The following is a 19,272-nucleotide window of genomic DNA, read 5'->3' as shown; positions in this document are numbered from 1 at the left end:
CTTCCCCTCGCACTGTTCATCCCCGCGTGAAGTGAGGAGCGTCGCTGACCTGAAGTCGGCTCAGTCAAGTGTTTTGCGGATTTTCCTTCACCGCCGTGGACGCCTCTTTTTTTTTTTTCTTTTTTTTTGCGCTTTTTCTCCAGACGCTTTCTTCCTCTCCCCCCTCCTCCTCTTCCTCCCCACCACCCCGCAGCATAACGCGTGTGTCGGATGCTGGATTGTGAGCGCGCAGCGGACAGGTCTGGGTGAGATTCAGCACCACATCAGCCGTGAACAGCTCCGGGTCGACGCGGTGTGGATGGGCTCCGTCTCCTGCAGCTCCTAACTACCGGCGACAATGGCATCACAGGGTTTCTGGTCTCTTGGCGGTGATAATGCGGGGGCCAACACCGGGAGTCAGAGCCCCAGTACGCGTGAGTGGCTTTTTTAGTCATCAAAATAAATAAATAAAATAAAAAAGCATCTCTGAAGGACTCACTCGAGTGCATTGTCTCATTCCAGTGCTCTGGATTTGGCCTGCTGTGTTTTATAATCGACACATCTGCTTTTACATCTTTGCTTTTATATTCTTTTTTTCCCGCAGGGATGCAACGGATTTCTGTCGTGTTTAATTTACAACTTGCATGGCGCTTCAGCTAACCGATCTTAAAGTTGGACGCTGCTCATCCTCATTTTTGATTTATCTCCCCTTCTTCCAGCCAGGGCTTGGTGCCAAGCGGCGGCCCAGAAATTCTCCGGAGGAATTGGATCGAAATTATGTGGTATGTCGCTCCTCACAGGGAGAGGGGGTGGGATGAGGTGGGGTGGGGTGGGGTTGGGTTGGGACGTGCCTTCCCCCCCATATCATTATTTGTCGCCAGAGTCTTAAGAAATATCTCACTCTCGCTGTTTTGTGGTCGCCCAAAAGCGCTGCTAAATGTCGGGGAAGTGGAGAAACCCGCCGATCCGGCCGCCAAGCAGCCGCCACAGAGAGAAGCTGCAAGCACCTGCGGCTGCAACAAATCCTGCAACTGCACCAAAGGACCCGTGGTCTTCTCCGACCTCTATTCAACAGGTACAAGAGCAAACGGATCTCTTAACACCCCTGATCCTTCTCACTGAGCCTGAGCTTGGCCTTGTCGTGCGTTGTGAGGATTTATTTTGCGTAAAAGTGCCATAAAATCAGCCATTTTTATACAAAGTGCATTCATTCTTGTTTTAAAATGAAACAAACCGGCTAATATATAAATTTTGTTGTATTTAAGAGTTAGTGAATAGACTTTTTATTTCAATAACCTTGATTTAAATGTCTTTTTTTTATTGTTATATAAAACACAGGATGTACACGGAAAATCAAAAAGGAAACAAATGACAGAGCGTGTGCCATTTTGGATCAAATAAATCTTTATACACTTCAATTTAATATCTGTAATTTTCAGGTAGTTATGCTGAATATTTTTTGCAGTGTTGGACTCTTTGTGGAGAGGTCACCTTCAGCACAGTCTGAGTTTTGGGGGTGTCGAACATCGCAGAAATCAAGAATTCCCATCAGTTTCTACACCTTTAAAATCATTAAATGTTATTCTGTTTTATTTTGTAGGCCTATAGATAATTTCACAATAAAACTCAGCCTTATATGCATCTTTATGTTGCATGAAAACCTTTCCTCCCCTGCTCCCAGACACATAGATCACAAAATGTCTCCTCTCTCTCGCAGACCTGTTACCCGCCATGGACGGCGACACCAAAACAATGACCTTCCTGCAGGAAGTTGTGGATATTTTAATGGCCTACATCGTGGAGTCTTTCGACCGGGAAACGAAAGTTATTGATTTTCATTATCCAAACGAGCTGCTTCAGATGAACAACTGGGAGCTGCAGGACGAGCCGGCCACCCTGGATGATATCTTGATCAGCTGTCGTGCGACGCTCAAATACGCCATCAAGACAGGTAGGCCTCAGTCTGATACTGACTACATGATAGATAAATATAGATCTGACTTAAAATGACTTGATCATATGATTAAGTAAAATCACTTGGCACTTTGGGAAATATTAAATACGTTTTTGCATATATAGGGGCCTAATTTCAGGCCTGGCTTATGTTAGAAATGTCGAAATCACAATTAAAAGAATATTGTCTGAAATAAGCTCAAATATTCTAAATTAATTTAAAAGGTAAACGCACAGACGCAGTGCAAATCCTAGATTATAACAAAAAAAAGATACTTGAATACAAAATTGATGATCAAATCTACAAGGAAACATTTTAAATAATATTAAATCAACATAAGAAAGGATTTCTGCTGGAATACACGGATGTTTTTTTTATTGAAAGATGTCCTACAATAAATATATACAAGATAAAAAGGGAGGGGAAATGGAGAAAACCAGACAACAATGACGAAGAGATAAAGAAAGAAATGATGTCTATAAAAAAAAATCAACCTGGAAGTTGTCCTCCTTTTTTCTCTTCCTGTCCACCAGACCGATAAATGCAGTGACGCAGTAAATCTGGTTCACCAAGTAGGAGATAATAGGCTAATAACAGCGTTCACTGCAGGCCACAGCCATTACTCACTGCTGACTGACACACACGAGGGCGATTACAGCAACAATACACACAGAAATATAATACTAATATATTTTATAAAAATCGTTTCTTTATATTTTACTTTAATTTCGGTGTTTCACATTTATAAACAGTTTCTGAATATGTTATTAATGATGCAGTACGCACTGCCACTGTTACATTTGTTAGCAGCAATAAGGACATTTATGAGTGTTAATCATTCCCTCATATTTTTAACTTCTTCTGTAACGATTTGCTTTATAATATTAAACATAGTATTATTTATATCATGTACAGAATATTGCTGACAAACATTTAACTGTTTAAAAGTGTATTATACTCGGGAATAGGAGGGTTACTTTAAGAAAGTGTTCTACTTACTTTAGTAATCCAAGTATCACAATATGAAATAATGTAACGTTATTACTTTCTGTTACTACTTTTTGATTACTTCAATAAAAACTTATCTGAATGAAGACAAAAGAATTGAAATATCAATAGAATTACGTTTATCTAACCTAAATATCAAGTCTTTTTCAGAATATTACGTCATTTTTCATTCTAAAATTGTAATCATGTACGTAATCCCATTTTTTACTGAATACGCCTTTAAATCTTTTATTCTGTAATTGCACCGGAAGTGGTAGTGTAAGCCACGCCCTTTCCGGTTTCCCTCATGGGCCGTTATTTCGGAAAAAAAAGAGTTGTTTAGTTGGAAAGAACTTTTTTTTTTTTAAATCCCGTTTGAATTGAGTCATGACTTACACGTATGGGTTGAATTAAAACATTTTTTTTTTTCAAGTCAACTAAATCGCAATTTGTCGTAAAGATAAGAGAAAAAATTTAACGGCTCAGTCTCAACATACGTCACCAACAACAACATGGCCGCCAACTCGGCAGGGAAAAGGTAACGAAAACGATAAAAATCAAAATAAATCAGTTCATATTGACAGCTGTAGTTTTGTGAAAGGGTAGTACGTCAGCGTTGTGGTCAAGCTAATATACAGGAGCAGCTCCAAAATGTTAATTTTACGGGTTTTGACGATACAACGTCACTAACCTGATTGTTGACTGTCTAACGTTAGTTTTTAATTACGTATTTTCATTTATGTTGCATAGGTTTTATGACAAATTGCTGCTTTATTGGCCTGTAAAGTTAAGTTTTAAATTGACAAACATCATATGTGTAAGTCACAATTCAAGCGGGATCAAAAAAAATATTATATTCTTCCGAAATACGTTCTCTTGAGGGAAACCAGAAAGGGGCGTGGCTTCGGGAGACCTCACCTATTTCAAAGTATCCTGATTATCGTACAGGTATTCCGTTACTCCCCAAGACTGATAATGGGAGAAGTAACTTGTATTTTCTTTTTTTTTTTTTTAAATTTACTTTACAAATCCTATTCATTTATTTCTGTGTAAATGCTAAATTGTGGTCAGTGTTTGGCCTATGTTGCATGTTGATACTATAAAATTAAACATTATTTATCTAAATTGATCACAAATCACCTTTTTAAATGAAAGATCACATTTGTCTTGTTAATATACTCATTTTCAAAGCTCCTTTGTGTATGATTATTGTAAAACAATGGTTGAAAAGCTGTGACTTCCACATTACCCGTGCTCCACCACAACACTTTCCTTATTTCTAAAGATGATTTAAAGTGTCACTGCTGCGGCATCTCCAACCTGCAATTAAAGCATTTAGAAGATGCCAGTTTCAGCGCCTCAAAACATAAAAAAAGCAGCACAGAATTTCAATTTCTCCTGACGCCTGATGGAGATAGCCGAACAGTTTATCTATCTCAACCCACCCTCTCGTTTCTGCTCTGCTCCTTCCCATCCAGCCCACCCCAGGTACTTCAATCAGCTCTCGACAGGATTAGACATGGTCGGACTGGCAGCCGATTGGCTAACATCCACCGCCAACACCAATATGTAAGTATGCGGCCATGTGCTTCATCATGATTTTATATGGTGATAATGACAATGAATTCCATTTCCGGTCCGTCCGTGTGCACTCTGCTCTGCGTCTGCTCTGGCTGATAGCAGCTTGGTTTTTTTTTCTTCACTCAATCACTGCAAATGAAAAGGGTGAAATGAAAGGCAGACCCCCCCCTCCCTTTACTCCCCTCTGCCTTTTATCCCTCCCCCTCACCTCCCATCCCCACGGGGATTCAAGGGGAGAAAATTAGCTCTGAAATTAAATTCAGACTAATCTGAAGCTAATTTTGGTGCGTGTGTTTTTGGGGTGATAAAGTCTGCAAGAGTCAGCCGGCTTGGAAAATTTGAGACAGTGCAGAATAGGCTTGCTGTTGACAGTGCAGCTCATGTATTCATGGGGAAAAACATGGAGCAGGAGGCACATGCTGGAAATGTATGCATGTGTAGTATGAGATGGAAACAGAAATCTACATCTTCAGTAAACAGTGCATTTCTCTGTGGATGCTGGTACATTTTGTTCAAAAGCATCACTACAGATTAAGATCTTAAAGAGAAGCCTGAGTGAAGCTTTTGTTTTATCTGCACCTGCCAAACGTCACCTGTTTCAACCTTAAATACATTTGCCAAACTGCTCAGAAAAAAACATATTAGGAGGCACATTTTGAACATTTACATTTTTGTGCTGCAAAGGTGATAAAAATGTGAGAATCCTGTGCAAGAGAAAGCAAAATTATAGCCTACAGGATGCAAAGAGAGATGAAGATTATTAGAAAACAGTAAATGTTTCTGTGGATGTTGGTACATTTTGTTCAGACACATCAGCACACAGCAAATATTCAATATCTCTATTTTTTTTTTCACTCAAGAATACACATTTTGTGTTTTATCTTCTTCTGCAAGAGCCCTCAAACTAAATACTGTGTGTTCTGTATCAGCCAAACTCCAGAGGAAAAATGGCCCTTTACCAGCTATTTTCACTGATGAGTCATGGCATATTTTCCCACGTGATGGCCCTTGTGTAACGCCAGGTTCACCTATCTATCAGGTGGCTCCTGTCTCTGTGCTGCTGGAATGTTTTGCATAAATCGTCAGAAAATAGATCATTTCTATGTGGATGTGGTACATTTTGTTCAAAAGCATCACTCCAAATTAACATGTTAAAGTGAAGCCTGTAAAATCAGCAATACGTCTGCATCTTCAGCACAAAACTAGTTAGAATCTTGTGTTTTTCTACCTCTGCTAAAAGTCTGTGATTTCAATGCAAAATGTGTCCTGAAACAGCCAAACTCCAGAGGAAAAAATGCACATTTACTGGTTTTCAGTCATGGCACATTTTATGTAACCAGCACCATGCACTGTCCCTTGTGTAACGCCAGGTTCACCTCTGAGGTGTCGTGAAGATGATGAAAATGTGAGACTCCTGTACAACAGGAAGACTGTAAAATCAACTATAATTCTACATTTTTAGTACAAAAATGATTGTTTATCATCCTTGAAAAAGTTGACCTAAGTGTTTAAGCTACTTTTGCAAAAGCCACCGATTTCATCTCGAAATACCGCCAAACTGCAGAGGAGAAAAAATGTCCGTTTACTGGCTATTTTAGGTGATGAGTCATGGCACATTTTGTGTAACCAGCACCACGTGATGTCCCTTGTGTAACGGCAGGTTCACCTATGAGGTGGCTCCTGTCTTCGTGCTGCTGGAATACGTCAGTCTGAAGAAGATGAGGGAGATCATTGGCTGGCAGGACGGGCGAGGAGATGGCATTTTCTCTCCCGGTACGTGAGGCGACAGCGCCAATCCCAACCACCCCTCCGTCTTCACCGAAAATGGAACAGCCTGTGTGTGTGTGTGTGTGTGTGTGTGTGTGTGTGTGTGTGTGTGTGTGTGTGTGTGTCTGAGCGCAGTGCTGTAACGTGTCAATTTGCATTTTGATGATATAAATGGAACTCGTTTCAGAGCCAATTAGCATAAAATCATTTTCTTTTTTTCCACCTTGAGCCCCCTCCCTCCCCGTCACCCTCCAGTCTTTAATTTCCCACACGTGTTTCTGCCTGACCAATGATGCGGAGCGCCCGTAGGAGAATTTAATGACAAAGGCCGTGATTGGTTGTGACATTGTGGACAGTGAGCTGTGATTTTTGAATGCTGTGTCATCCCTCGATACACTCTCGATGCGCTGTACACAAATTGTTGTTATTGTTTTGTTATTTTGAACATGCACAGACATTTTTAGAAGCCCTGCAACATTCCCATGAGACTTGCTAGATGGCAAGGCTCTGATGTGGACTGACACTGGTCTTCCCTGTCCATCCTCTAGGTGGTGCTATTTCCAACATGTATGCCATGCTGCTGGCGCGCTTCAAGATGTTCCCTGAAGTGAAGGAGAAAGGAATGTCATCTGTTCCCAGACTGGTGGCCTTCACATCAGAACACGTAGGCATTTGTGTCTTAATTCAGCTGTATGATCAATATATGTCTAATTGGATCACAGATCTTCCTCTCCTGTGCAGGAATGATTACACTTTTTTTTTTGCACATTAGCTGTGGCTCAGTGTGTGATTTTAACGATAATTTTCACACAACAAACGCTGATATAAAGCCAACATTATGTGTGTCGTATGCAGAAGGACACGAGGTGACGGCTTTCATCTTGAAAGGACGTTTGAAAGATTCTATGTGGGAAGGAGAAAAAAAATAAAAGGCCATTAGATATCACACAGACCTTTCAGTAGACACAATTTATGATATATCTTCCCTCTCATGTAACAGACAGTTAAACATGTTCCCTCTTTTGTTTGTTTTTTCTCTTGTAGAGCCATTTTTCAATCAAAAAAGGTGCCGCAGCTCTCGGCATCGGGACAGAGAGTGTGATCTGCATCAAAGTAGATGAAAGGTAAATGCAGCCGCTCATTTCAGCTGCACGACTGAAACGTGACATGTGACAAGTTAGAAGATAAATTCCAGTGTTGGAGAGAAACAAGATACATGTTACCTGTACCTTACATTAGTCTGTTCATTTTCCTGCTTTTTTATACTTCTATGTTATTTGTGATTTCTGGATTTTGAATATTTTGTTTTTTACTTGATATCTTTTATGACTTTTATGTGTTATGATATATGGTTAGTATCATTTTATATCATGAAAATCTTTTTTCAGTTTTACCAAAAAGTTGTAGGCACAAATCCATCGCCCATCAGTGCTGGAGGATATCAAGACTGAGTTTAGACAGAAGTTCAGCAAAATTATCCAATATTTCACAAATATCCACAAAGATCTGAAGTCCAGAAAACTGATACTACATATTTCTGGAGCAGAACATCATCTTTATTTTCATATTTCCTCTCCCAATTGGACTATTATTGGAATCTGAAACTGTATAGAAATTAGCCTCACCTCAAGCAGCTACAGCACTAAATTACATATTGAATCATCAGTATGTAATAATATAATTAATACAGGAGACATTTTGCCCAGATGTTTCTTTACCTTCATTCTTTAATACATTTCTTGCTCCCCAAGACCTGTAAACACACTTTAATATAACCTTTATTAAGGATCTTCATTGCAGAATTTTTGCAACCACAGCTACAAAATCTTGTTTTTTTCCTTTGCAGCGGTAAAATGATTCCAGCTGACCTTGAGAGGAGAATAGTGGAGGCCAAACAGAAGGTACGCATTAATTACACAGCTGTAAATACTACATATAGATTTGTTTTTTCCTGTATGTGAAATCATCCTTTTTGTTGGTGCCTTTGCAGGGTTTTGTACCTTTCTTTGTCAGCGCCACAGCAGGAACAACAGTGTACGGAGCCTTTGACCCTCTCATCGCCATTTCCGACGTCTGCAAAAAGTACAACGTCTGGATGCACGTGGATGTGAGTAACACAAATTGACCTTTTTTTTTTTTTGTATGGACTCATAAATGTTTTTACCTAAAACCCTCCGTGATGCAGCAGTATCTCTCCACTGTAAGGGCTTTTGTACGGAAGGAATGCGCAGAAAACACGGAGCTCAGCAGTGAGTTTGACAAATCTATTATGTCTGTGTCGCCTCTAACTGCTTGCGGTTGACCCAGATAGGAGCCAGCCATTTCCTATCTAACACTGGGGATTAGAAAAACTGGAACAGAGGCTGTAAATCATCTTCTCCCCTGACTTTGCCATCATGGGCCCTCTCACTGAAGGCACTCTATCTATTAATGAAGGTGATTTAGTCCTGACAGGGGGACACCTCTATTAAGAGACATAAATGGCCTTATCTATCATTCCTCAACCGGCGAGAGATGGGAGAAAAACATCCTGCTTGTTGTCGATGCAGCTTCCTGTGGAAAAAAACAAACATCACACAGAATGTGAATCAGGTGTTTTGCACAGCTGGTTTTCACATACATGGAATTTGTTCCAGTGTTTTAATACATAACAATAAACATAGTAAGCAGATGATGCAAGTCCTGCAAGTCAAGAAGCATAAATAGAAAATAAAGAGTTGACAATTAAATATGACAAAAATGTATGATTTGTCTTTAATTAAAATGAAAAATCTGTAGATTTTTATGCAGGAACGGCAAACGATCTGAGAATGAAGTATAAAGAATATGCATGATATTCAAAAAGATGTGTGTTAATGTAATAACTGAGTCAGATGTCGTAGACTTAACGTTATTATGGGGGGATGATAAGAGTTGAGGTCAGGCCTGTCCTGGACTTGATGATGAGGCAAAACTGTTGTTATGAGGGGAGAAGCTTCCTGTGGTCACAGCAGCAAACATTATGAGGATGGGAAATCTTGAAATGCCTCCAAAAACATCCAATCAAGCGCCTGACATTTAGTCCTTTACTTAGACCAAATGTTTAGAGTGACAATGCTGAGAGCCAGTCATCAATAATACATCATATGTGACAAAGCTAAAAGCAGTCCTCTCGCAATTTGTTTCCTCTGAGGTTAGAAAAAAGGATTTTGATTTTTTTTTTTCATGCAAAACTGGAACATTTATTTGATTAATCATTTGGTTTGTGAAATGTCAGAAAATATGCTAATGAAATATATCAAGTTGATGATGTTTAGTGAAATATTGGTTAATGCATACTGTGACTTGAAGATTTAAGAATTAATTAAGAAAAATGTGTAATAAATATATATTTTTTTTTTTGACATCTCAAATATGATGCTGTTTCCTGTCAGGGTGCGTGGGGAGGAAGCCTCCTCATGTCCAGGAGACACAGGTGGAAGCTGGACGGAGTTGAGAGGTAAGTGATATTTTTGGGGTGAGGACACAAACTGGTTCAACAGAAGTTTATGAAGATTTAAAGAATCGTTGGTTATTTTTTTTGTTAACTTCAGAGCCAACTCGGTGACATGGAACCCACACAAGATGATGTCGGTCCCTCTGCAGTGTTCAGCCCTGCTGGTCAGAGAGGAGGTAGGCCTCATCCTATTCATCCAAACCTCATTCTCACATACAAAGACTGAACCATTTCTGTTTTAATTATTAACATTCTGTGATGGGATTTCACAGGGTCTGATGCAGAACTGCAACCAGATGCACGCCTGCTACCTGTTCCAGCAGGACAAACACTACGACCTTTCCTACGACACCGGAGACAAAGCGCTGCAGTGCGGACGCCACGTGGACATCTTCAAGCTGTGGCTCATGTGGAGAGCCAAGGTAAAGACACTCAAACACCGCTGCTCCTCTTACTGGTTTAATTGTTTTTTTTTTTTGCTTTAATTTTGTCTTTATTCTTTTTAAATGTTCATTAATTTGATTTGTTTTATTTACTCAGTGCACACATTTATAACAGTATATTTGCCTGATTTTTGTTTTGTCTTGGCTGCTTGCGTCCTTTCAATTTTGCTTTTAGACATATTTTTCTAAATTCTATGCGTGACACATTAGACAAAAAATTTGGACCTTCTTATGTAATTTTCTTGACAAAAAATTTTTATGCACACAGTTGCCTGAATGCCTTCAGTTTTACACTAATTGCCTAATATCTTTACTTGTCTGTGTGCTGAGTCAACACTAACAGCCTTCTCTCTAACAGGGCACCATCGGGTTCGAGGCTCAGATCGACAAGTGCTTGGAGCTCTCAGAGTACCTCTACAACAAGATCAAAGACCGAGAAGGATACGAGATGGTCTTTGACGGCAAAGTATGTCCACATTTAACTTTCACTCTCTGCACAGAAAACTCGTCTGAAGCCACATAATCAGACGACAGTCGGCAATAGTCCACACTGCTTCCTCTGCCTCTGTGTGATTGGTATCATTGTGGCTGACTTGATTGGCATGCTGTGTGCCCTTGCTTTGTGTTGGATGAATGCCATTTTTACCTCTAGCTGCCAGTATAATGTGCTGCTATTATGTTTAATGAATAGCATAACGGCCTGTAATTGCTCATGTGCATATGAATAGCGTGGTGTCTGAAATATCCTCCACCGAGCAACAGCGCAAACATACGGGTACGACGGGGGTTATTAGGCTCAAGACTCTTTTATTAAAGGAGAGCCTGGACACAGGGTCGTTCATAGTGAACGCTCTTTAATGTTTCAAGCCTTATTGTTTTCCTGCTGAGCCACAAAAAGGCTAAGATCATCATAACCCAGAGGGTGATGGGAGAAAGCCAAGTCCTCTGGGCAGCAGCCCAGGTGTTCACTTGTCTGTGCCTCCCATTGAGCCATTACATCAATCTCATGTTGAATATACTGCTGGCGAACCAGCCCCGGCTGTATAAATGAGGCTGGTGTGCATGGCTAGTCAGCTGTTGGTAATGAATGCTCTTCCACTCACAGGGAGGCAGGCTGGCTGCTCCAGCGGGGCTTCAGGTTCCAAAAAGCAGAACCGTGTGGGGCTTTTAGACAGAGAAAGAGTATCTGAGGAGGAGGAACTTTACCTCTCTGATGTTGGTGATGTCTAATGGATTTCCTTTTTGAGCTGAACAGAATGTGTTCTGGCTCAGTGAAGTAAATGGGCTCGGGTTGCTTTCAGCACTTTTTAGTTTATCTGTAGGATTTCATGCAGGGATGAATGATGAATATGTGTGCTGTATATTTTAGAGCCTGACTGATACTAGATCTTTGGGGACGTTGCCAATACTAATATTAGATGGTTAAAAAATTCCAATATCAACATAAAGGCCAATATACAATTCTTGCTGTGATCCTTCAAATTTATTCATCACCAGTGGTGGAAAAAGCATTGAAAATCTGTATTAAATACAAGTTCAGTTACATTACTGAAATATTACAACTGGTGTTGAAATGATGCTTAAGTAAAAAAGTAAAAAGTATTTGTTAACCGTTGATGTTTAATGTATTATCAATAGCAGCATTCTGAACAACAGTTCTGTTCTGTTCTGCTCTGTGGCCACAGTCACTTCTGAGTTATGTGTTTTTGTCCATGTGTTTGTGATCGGACAGCCTTATTGGCTACAAGAATGCAGATGAAAGGTTTAGATTTACATCCAACTTGTACTCATTAATCAATTATGATATTGAAAGTTCCTAGTAGATTACATAGTTTACATAGTAGGAGTGAGTGAGAGTGAATAGAGGTGCTGCAACAATGGACAGTAGGAGAAATAATGATACTTTTTAACAATGAACTTTTTCGAGTGGACTCCCAAAATATAAGAATGAGCATGAAATGAGACTGCTCAGTTTTTAGCTCTAAAAAAACAGAGACAGTGTTGGTATTTATAAAACTACTGCTCTGTAAAAAAATACATCACATTAATATAAAAACAGAAATAAAACAACACAGTCATATCAACACAAAACATTCCACTGAAATGCCCTGAGCGTGCACATTTTATTTCTTGCCGCTGTATTCGTCTCATCTCTTGTCAACTCTGTGTGTTCCCGCAGCCTCAGCACACCAACGTCTGCTTCTGGTACCTCCCCCCTGGGATCCGCTACATGGAGGACAAAGAGGAGAGAAAGAAACACTTGCACAAGGTGGGTGAGCCGAGATAAGAAGCCCGACTACGATATCTACCAAAAAACACCTTTCGCTGCACCTTTCATTCGCCCTACAAGCCTGTCATCTCCATCCAGCTTGACACATCACATGCCCTGCTCATTAGGGACAACACGACATCAACTTATACTCAGGATGAAAAGAAAAAAAAAACTTTGACATCCACATGAACTGTGACAGTCTTAAAATAGGCTGTCACAGAGAGAGGCTATCACAGACTGAGGCTATTCAGTTAGCTCAAGTGGCGGCCATTCAGGCGGTCCCACAGCAGCAGGGGCCTACTAATTGACTATTAGCACAAACAGATGGTGTACGTGCCGGCCATACAAAGAGCGCTCCCCTCGCTCCCCTGCTGTAAAACCATCAGCCATAAATTGTTGCCATGTTTGTCATTACACGTCAAATGCAGAGATTTCATTTTGTTTTCCAAAGTCTGATCGAAAAAGCGCCGTGGACACGCTTCACTGACGCCGAGTGTTTGGCCAGCTCGCTCTTTTCCACACACTCCGACGCGAAGATTGAGGGATGATGTAATGTTGCCAGATCTGAGTCCAAACTGAGGGATTTCTCCCTCAATTTGCACTAAATGACTGGAAAATTGTCAAAAGACTGATTTGATGGAAATCTGCAGCAGCTGATTGATCATTTTACAGAAAAATGACTGCAGGCCTGCCAACAGCAGCAGGACACCTGCAAGAGATTTAGACAGAATGACTGATTATGTGATGAAAACTACAGTACTGAGCAGACCGGTCTGTACACTGTTAGCGCTGTGGTGGAAGGAGTACTCAGGAAATACTCACAAAATACAAAGTGTTTTAAGAGCCTTCTAGGCCCTGAAAGATGATTTGTAACTTTGTAAACAAGAAAGTGTATACATACAAGTATTTATAACTAATATAAACATACACTGAGATAAATATATTATATTTTGGGACCTCCTGTTAGTTTTATTGCAAAGGAACTATCAGTTAAGTAGATAAAGACCTTATGTAAATCCCAGAATAGTTTAGGGGGAAACCAACAGAGCTTGCTTGAGGAGTTTTTAAAGTCTGTTTTAATTTTTCAACTTAATACGCCGAGATTTATTAAACTTCTTACAAGATAATCTTTGACCTCGAGGGTTCAGCAAATGAGTCACAGTTAACTTAACTGCAGCAAACTAACCTCAAGTTAAACCTCCTGCATATCTATTAAGGCAGAACACGGGATCTACTTATACTTGGTTGATAATCAGCACAATATCCAACTTTTTTACCATGTATACTTTGCCACAACAACAGTTTTTTAACTACAAAATGAACCTTAAAAGAAAGCCAAAATGTAGCATATCTGGACTTGAGCTAAGCGGTTAGCATACTGCACTCTGGTTTGTTAATCTGCTGTCGGACTTTTCACTGCACTTGTTCGGCGCTGTCTTCCACAGAAAGACACATTGCTTAGCTAGAGAAGCTACTCGTCTGTGTTCTGTAGTAATGATTCTTGGGTAAAATAATTAACCTAAAAAGACATAAAATTTTCTTTTACCGCATGCCATCCCTGTCAACTCTTTGGAAGTCACTTTACTCTTTTTACTGCCCAAGTAGTGATTTATAACTGCCTTTATACAAGTTCTGTATTATCCATTAAAATGAAAAGCAACAGCCTTAAAAAGATACATGGTGGAGACATGCGTATATTGAAATGTTTGCTTCAGTAAAGTATTCTAATGGGTTGACTTGGGTCGAAACATGGAGTGTGAGTTTCAAACTTTGTAATTGGATCTGTCACAGCGCAGAATACACACCACCATGAAGACACAAAATAAATCACTGTGACTGCGTTGCGCTGGGAGATAACCTCTCAACATGGTGGCAGCAGTCAGAGTGCTGTGATGAACCCGGCTGGCGTCAGATTTAGCTGTCAGACTGGCTGGAGATTAAGGACAACATGGAACAGGATCTGAGAGAATCTGAGAAGGAAATGTGACTTGATGGGAAAGAAAAAAAAAAAAAAAGGAAGCAAAAACATCTGATAACGGGCAGTTTTCCAGACTTACAACTGCACAAGAAGAGACGATGGAAATGACTAATTTCTAACTTCAGTTATACCCACCAAACTTTGCACTTTTTGTGCACTTAATTGGAATTATATTATTATTGCAGACAGCATACTCACTTAACATATTCTCCTTACATCAATTAATTACTGCCAACAGAGCTCAAACTGAAATGTAGTCACCTCTGGCAGTTCAGTAATGAGAAATTCTAATAAGTAAACAACACGTGACTTAAGCATGAATTAGTCAGTGGGCAGGGATGGATTTAAAACCAGAACAGAGACAGATTTAAAGGAATAGTTTTGAATTTTCCGAAATACTATTATTTGCTTTCTAGCCGAAGGTTTGGAAAAGATGATCGATGCTACTCTCATATGTGGGAAATGTGCTGTATTTTTTAATTATTTAGATGGAGTCAGCAACCGGTTAGCATACAGAATGACATTTAAACACACAAGATACAGAATATTTACTCTTGTGTTTTAGAGGCAGTTCCTCCTATTCCTCTGAAACAGTCTCGATTCATTCTGTACTTCATGTCTCGTTCAGGTGGCTCCGGTGATAAAGGCCAGGATGATGGAGTACGGCACAACCATGGTCAGCTACCAACCGCAGGGAGACAAGGTCAACTTTTTCCGCATGGTGATCTCAAACCCGGCCGCTACCTTCGAGGACATCGACTTTCTTATCGAGGAGATTGAACGGCTCGGCCAGGATCTATAAGACTCGTCTCCCCCGCCAATCCTCCCGCACTTTCCCCCCCCTTGACGGATGAATTGTTTGTCGTGAATGTACTGGTAAACTTTTTCTTTTTCTCTCTCTTTTCCTCCAAAGTCACATATTTAAGAGTATATTTGAGAAAAAAAAATCAAGATATACAGATATATCCATATATTATGTATCGTAGCTTTGCCGTGGACTAATTTTGGTCCAGAGCCATGTAAAAGTGCTTCTGTCTGCCTTTCCTATAGTGTAGTAGATCCCAGAGTAGTGTCAGTGATGTAACTTTATATGTCCTTTGGTGATATGAAACGCTTGTGCAATAGGTCGATGAGGAAGAGTTTATTTTTTTGGGTCATTTTTCTCATTTGCCGAGTATGTTGTTAAGTGCCAAAAGTGGTTGTGTTCTACTGTAACTTTACATTTTGAACTCCTGGTTTAAAACAACAACAAAAGAAGCACTTCACCTTACCTCAGCTTAATCAACTGCCTTTACACCCACACACAGCTCCTCAAGCAGCGATTTTGGGACAATATTCTCTCGACTGGTGATGTAAAGCAGAACCAGGACGCGTTGAACAAGTATCCCAACCACAACAGGCCATTTAAAGGGGTTTTGGACATGTGTAATAAACCAGGTGGGACAATGTTTATCACAATTACACATCAGTCAAGTCAGCTCAAAGCATTTACGAGGCATGTTGGTCCATCATGCATCACCTCAGCCTTTGACAGTTTGCTCTGCCGTTTAATGTCGTCGCTTATTACGTCTTAACACTTTCTACTCTTTTTACACACGCACTTCTTTCTAGCGTATTTAAGGTGATAAAGGCTTGTTAAAAGTCCAGTTTTGTTTGACATGGTCATAGCAAAAATTGGTACCATTTCCAACCGGGCTGTATATTTAGCTGTGCTGAGTGTGCTTTTAAATGTTAGAATCTAAAATGACGATAACCAACACTTCACAGGTAACGTAAAGTTTTAATCCTTAAGATTTTGTTTATTCCAAAAACCAAGTACTACCGTTTCTGAAGCCTTGAATTTGGCATTGTTGCTGCCACCATTTAGAGTTTTTTGGATCCAGAAGTGGACAAGAGGGTGGCAAGGAAATCTTAATTATACCTGACTGGAAACCAAAAAAAAAAAACTGTTCCACATCCTAAAGAATGTCCAGCTTTATTGTATATTTTACTGTAAATGTAACCATAATTTACTGAAGAAGACTTGAAGCTAGCAATTGAGACCATAAACTCAACACCTGAGGTGGTTGTAACACTCAAAAAATACACATTTTCTTGCTTTTTGGGGAACAATCTTGTGTAGGAAGCCAGGCTGTTTTCCCAACGGGGCATGTGTGCAGCTGCTAAGGGGGCCCGAGACCCAGAGGGGCCACTAAAGTCCTGAATTCATTGCATTTCAATGGGTTTTGGTAATTAAATTAATTGAAAATTAGACCTACTAAAGAACTGTTTCAATGGTTAGCTAATCATGGTTAATCGAGTCATGATGGGAAGATTTTTCACATGACAATCCCGACTGTGGCCACTAGCTCCAAAATCTCCTCTCACAGCAGCCACTTTGAATGGAAACCTGAGAGCTGTATTATAAAAAATCTGAAATCCCGTCTGAAATCTTAAGGATTATGACTTTTAAAGATGTCAACCCCTCATCTACACTACCATAATGAGAGACGCTATTTGTCAGCGGTGTCTTCGGATGAGCACTTAAAAGAAAGATCGAGGGAAACTGGGAACGAGGCAATAACGGTGGTTTTTTTGTCTGAATACAGGAACTTCACCAGATTTGCAGCTACTGTAAACCTGACATCACTTGCACTAAATCACAGAGCGGGGAGGAGCGCCCCTCTTAGCATTGCAACTGAGATTTCTTCTTTATTCATTCACAAGCAATAGTCGAGCACGGGTCCAATCGAAATGCCCTGCAAAATATCAAAAGAGACGGTGAATTCACGTGTACAATAGTTCAACGATAATCAAGTTTCCTACTACGCACAGTAGTTAGCAAATAAAATTTTAAAAAAAGATGCTTACTGTAGGCAGGCTAGTTGAAGGGATGTGAACCCTGGTTTTAACGACCTGAGGTTCTGTAGCATTTTCATTAGAACACGTTAGAAAAGCACAATTTGCTCAACATGGTCGCTCAGTGTACAATCACTTTTGATCATAGACTGTAAATAGTATTTCAAGATGTCCTAAGTACATATCTTTGTGTATACATACGTGTATATAAGACATATAACCAGAGACTATTTGTGAGGTAAAGTTATTCATATTTTCTCTATCTCCGATATAGATTACCTGTATTTTCATCCTGTTCGTCCAAAAAGCTTTTTTTCTCTCCCGTGTGTATGTACGTATGTCGGATTACTTGACTTGGTTTGTGACTTCTACTAGCTATTTCAAAGAAAACGTGTTTCAGGGACTGGCTTTTAAAAAAAAAAATTTAAAAAAAGGGAAAACGGACAAGATGTCACCTTGAAAATCAGTCTTGCTCAGAGACTCCGGTGTTTTGGGATTTTAAAACGAATATGCAAAGCCATTTTGACTCTGAAGCACTGTGTTTTTTGTGCACAAGTGATACTTGACGGTATGTGCCAACGTGTACCTTAGTGTGTTTGTAACTGTGTTGCCTTAGTATAAATTTGCCAGTATTGTCTAGTTTTCCTTCCGAAGCGGGGAGGTCGTGCACTTTAGAGTATACACATGACCTAATAACGTGCAATGTCCAATGGTTGTTCATAAGTTGATGTTTAAAAAAAAAAAAAAAAGAAGAAATTACCTACTATCAAAAATGTAACTGAAGCTCTTTGGCCTGAATGTGTCATGAATCAAGGGTCTGCTGGAAAGTGAAAGCACTTAATTTATTCTGTTACAAAGCTTCTTGTTTAACGGTCCGACATCCCAACAGAAAATACTTTTTTAAGGTTTCTTGGTCCTAGCTGGCGTTCACACTGTGACACAGACAACACCGGATTTATTACAGCGACAAAGGAATCTCACTGTGGTAGTCTCGGAAAGCCATTTTGTGTCTCTTGCTGCTGCTGCTGCTGCTGCTACTTGCTTCCTTTGCACGTGCATGCAATGCCTTGCCTATCCAGCTTGTTTGATATACAGTCTCCTATATTCCTATTTATAAATATATATATATATACATATATACAGTATGTGTAGCTCTTGTAATTAGCTTTAGTGTCCAATGTATAGCCTAGCCTGTAGATTAGTGCACTGTCGCTCTAGCCTTTACATGTGATCTCTGTGTCTTGCGCTTCCTGTAAAAGTTTCTCCGTGCCGCCAAGCATGCTAACCTCGCCTAGCATTGTAATCCTCTCCGCGCTTGATCTGACTATCTCTATCCTCTGTCTTTCTCTTCCGCTTGAAGACTGTCGCAGCTCCGAAACGTAGCGTATTATATCTATATATATGTGTGTGTAGTCCCACAGCATGTCTCTCTGAAAGCTTCTCTCTGCTCTGCACCTGTATCGACCCCCTTTTCTCTCTTTCTCTTCCTGCTTTTCGGCCTCCGGTAGCAGTGACGACGTATCCTCGCGCTTTCCTCTTTAACGTTTCTTGGCTACCCGCTGTCGTTCTGTTTGTGTGCCTGAGGTGGTATGTTGGCTCGTGTCATGGTGCCGCAACGTCACCCTCCCCCCCTTTTTTTTGTGTTTCACCAAGACCCTTGACTCAATGGGATGTAACGAGGAACAGAATTTTAAGATTTGATTGTCCAAAAATACTTGTCTAATGCAAGTGTTGTCAGCCTTTAACACAGAAGTATAGAAGAAAATATATATATATATATATATATACACCCTGGTTTCTTGCTTACAGGCAATATGGTTTGTTTATGAGAACAGTTAAAATCCCTAGTACTCAGAGCGCAGTTCATTTTCACTGAACATGGTGCCATTTTGAATCATATAACCTGCAAACTGCTGTGCTAGCTTCTCTCAAAACATTCATTTGTCCTGATCTATATGTTACTGTTGGGAAAATAGAAATAAATATTGTCAAAACAAA

General features: G+C 40.0%; 1 protein-coding gene across 1 annotated transcript; it reads left to right on the top strand.

Annotated features, from left to right (window-relative positions):
- The first annotated feature begins 337 nt into the window (after window positions 1-337).
- Window positions 338-19,272, top strand: gad2 (glutamate decarboxylase 2). Its single transcript, XM_037079527.1, has 16 exons — window positions 338-413; window positions 699-761; window positions 908-1,054; window positions 1,697-1,930; window positions 4,399-4,489; window positions 6,162-6,274; window positions 6,817-6,932; window positions 7,313-7,392; window positions 8,115-8,169; window positions 8,259-8,375; window positions 9,682-9,746; window positions 9,841-9,919; window positions 10,016-10,165; window positions 10,545-10,652; window positions 12,366-12,455; window positions 15,065-19,272. The coding sequence occupies exons 1-16, from the start codon at window positions 338-340 to the stop codon at window positions 15,236-15,238; spliced, it is 1,758 nt and encodes a 585-aa protein (XP_036935422.1). The 3' UTR covers window positions 15,239-19,272.

Source organism: Acanthopagrus latus, chromosome 19, assembly GCF_904848185.1.
Source record: "Acanthopagrus latus isolate v.2019 chromosome 19, fAcaLat1.1, whole genome shotgun sequence".
Classification (NCBI taxonomy): domain Eukaryota; kingdom Metazoa; phylum Chordata; class Actinopteri; order Spariformes; family Sparidae; genus Acanthopagrus; species Acanthopagrus latus.
This window is presented reverse-complemented; position numbering and strand designations above follow the sequence as displayed.

Coding starts and splice junctions, on each gene's coding strand:
- gad2 (XM_037079527.1), top strand. CDS start 338: ATGGCATCACAGGGTTTCTGGTCTCTTGGCGGTGATAATGCGGGGGCC. Junction 1,055..1,696: donor CTCCGACCTCTATTCAACAG/GTACAAGAGCAA, acceptor TCTCTCTCGCAG/ACCTGTTACCCGCCATGGAC. Junction 10,166..10,544: donor GGCTCATGTGGAGAGCCAAG/GTAAAGACACTC, acceptor TCTCTCTAACAG/GGCACCATCGGGTTCGAGGC.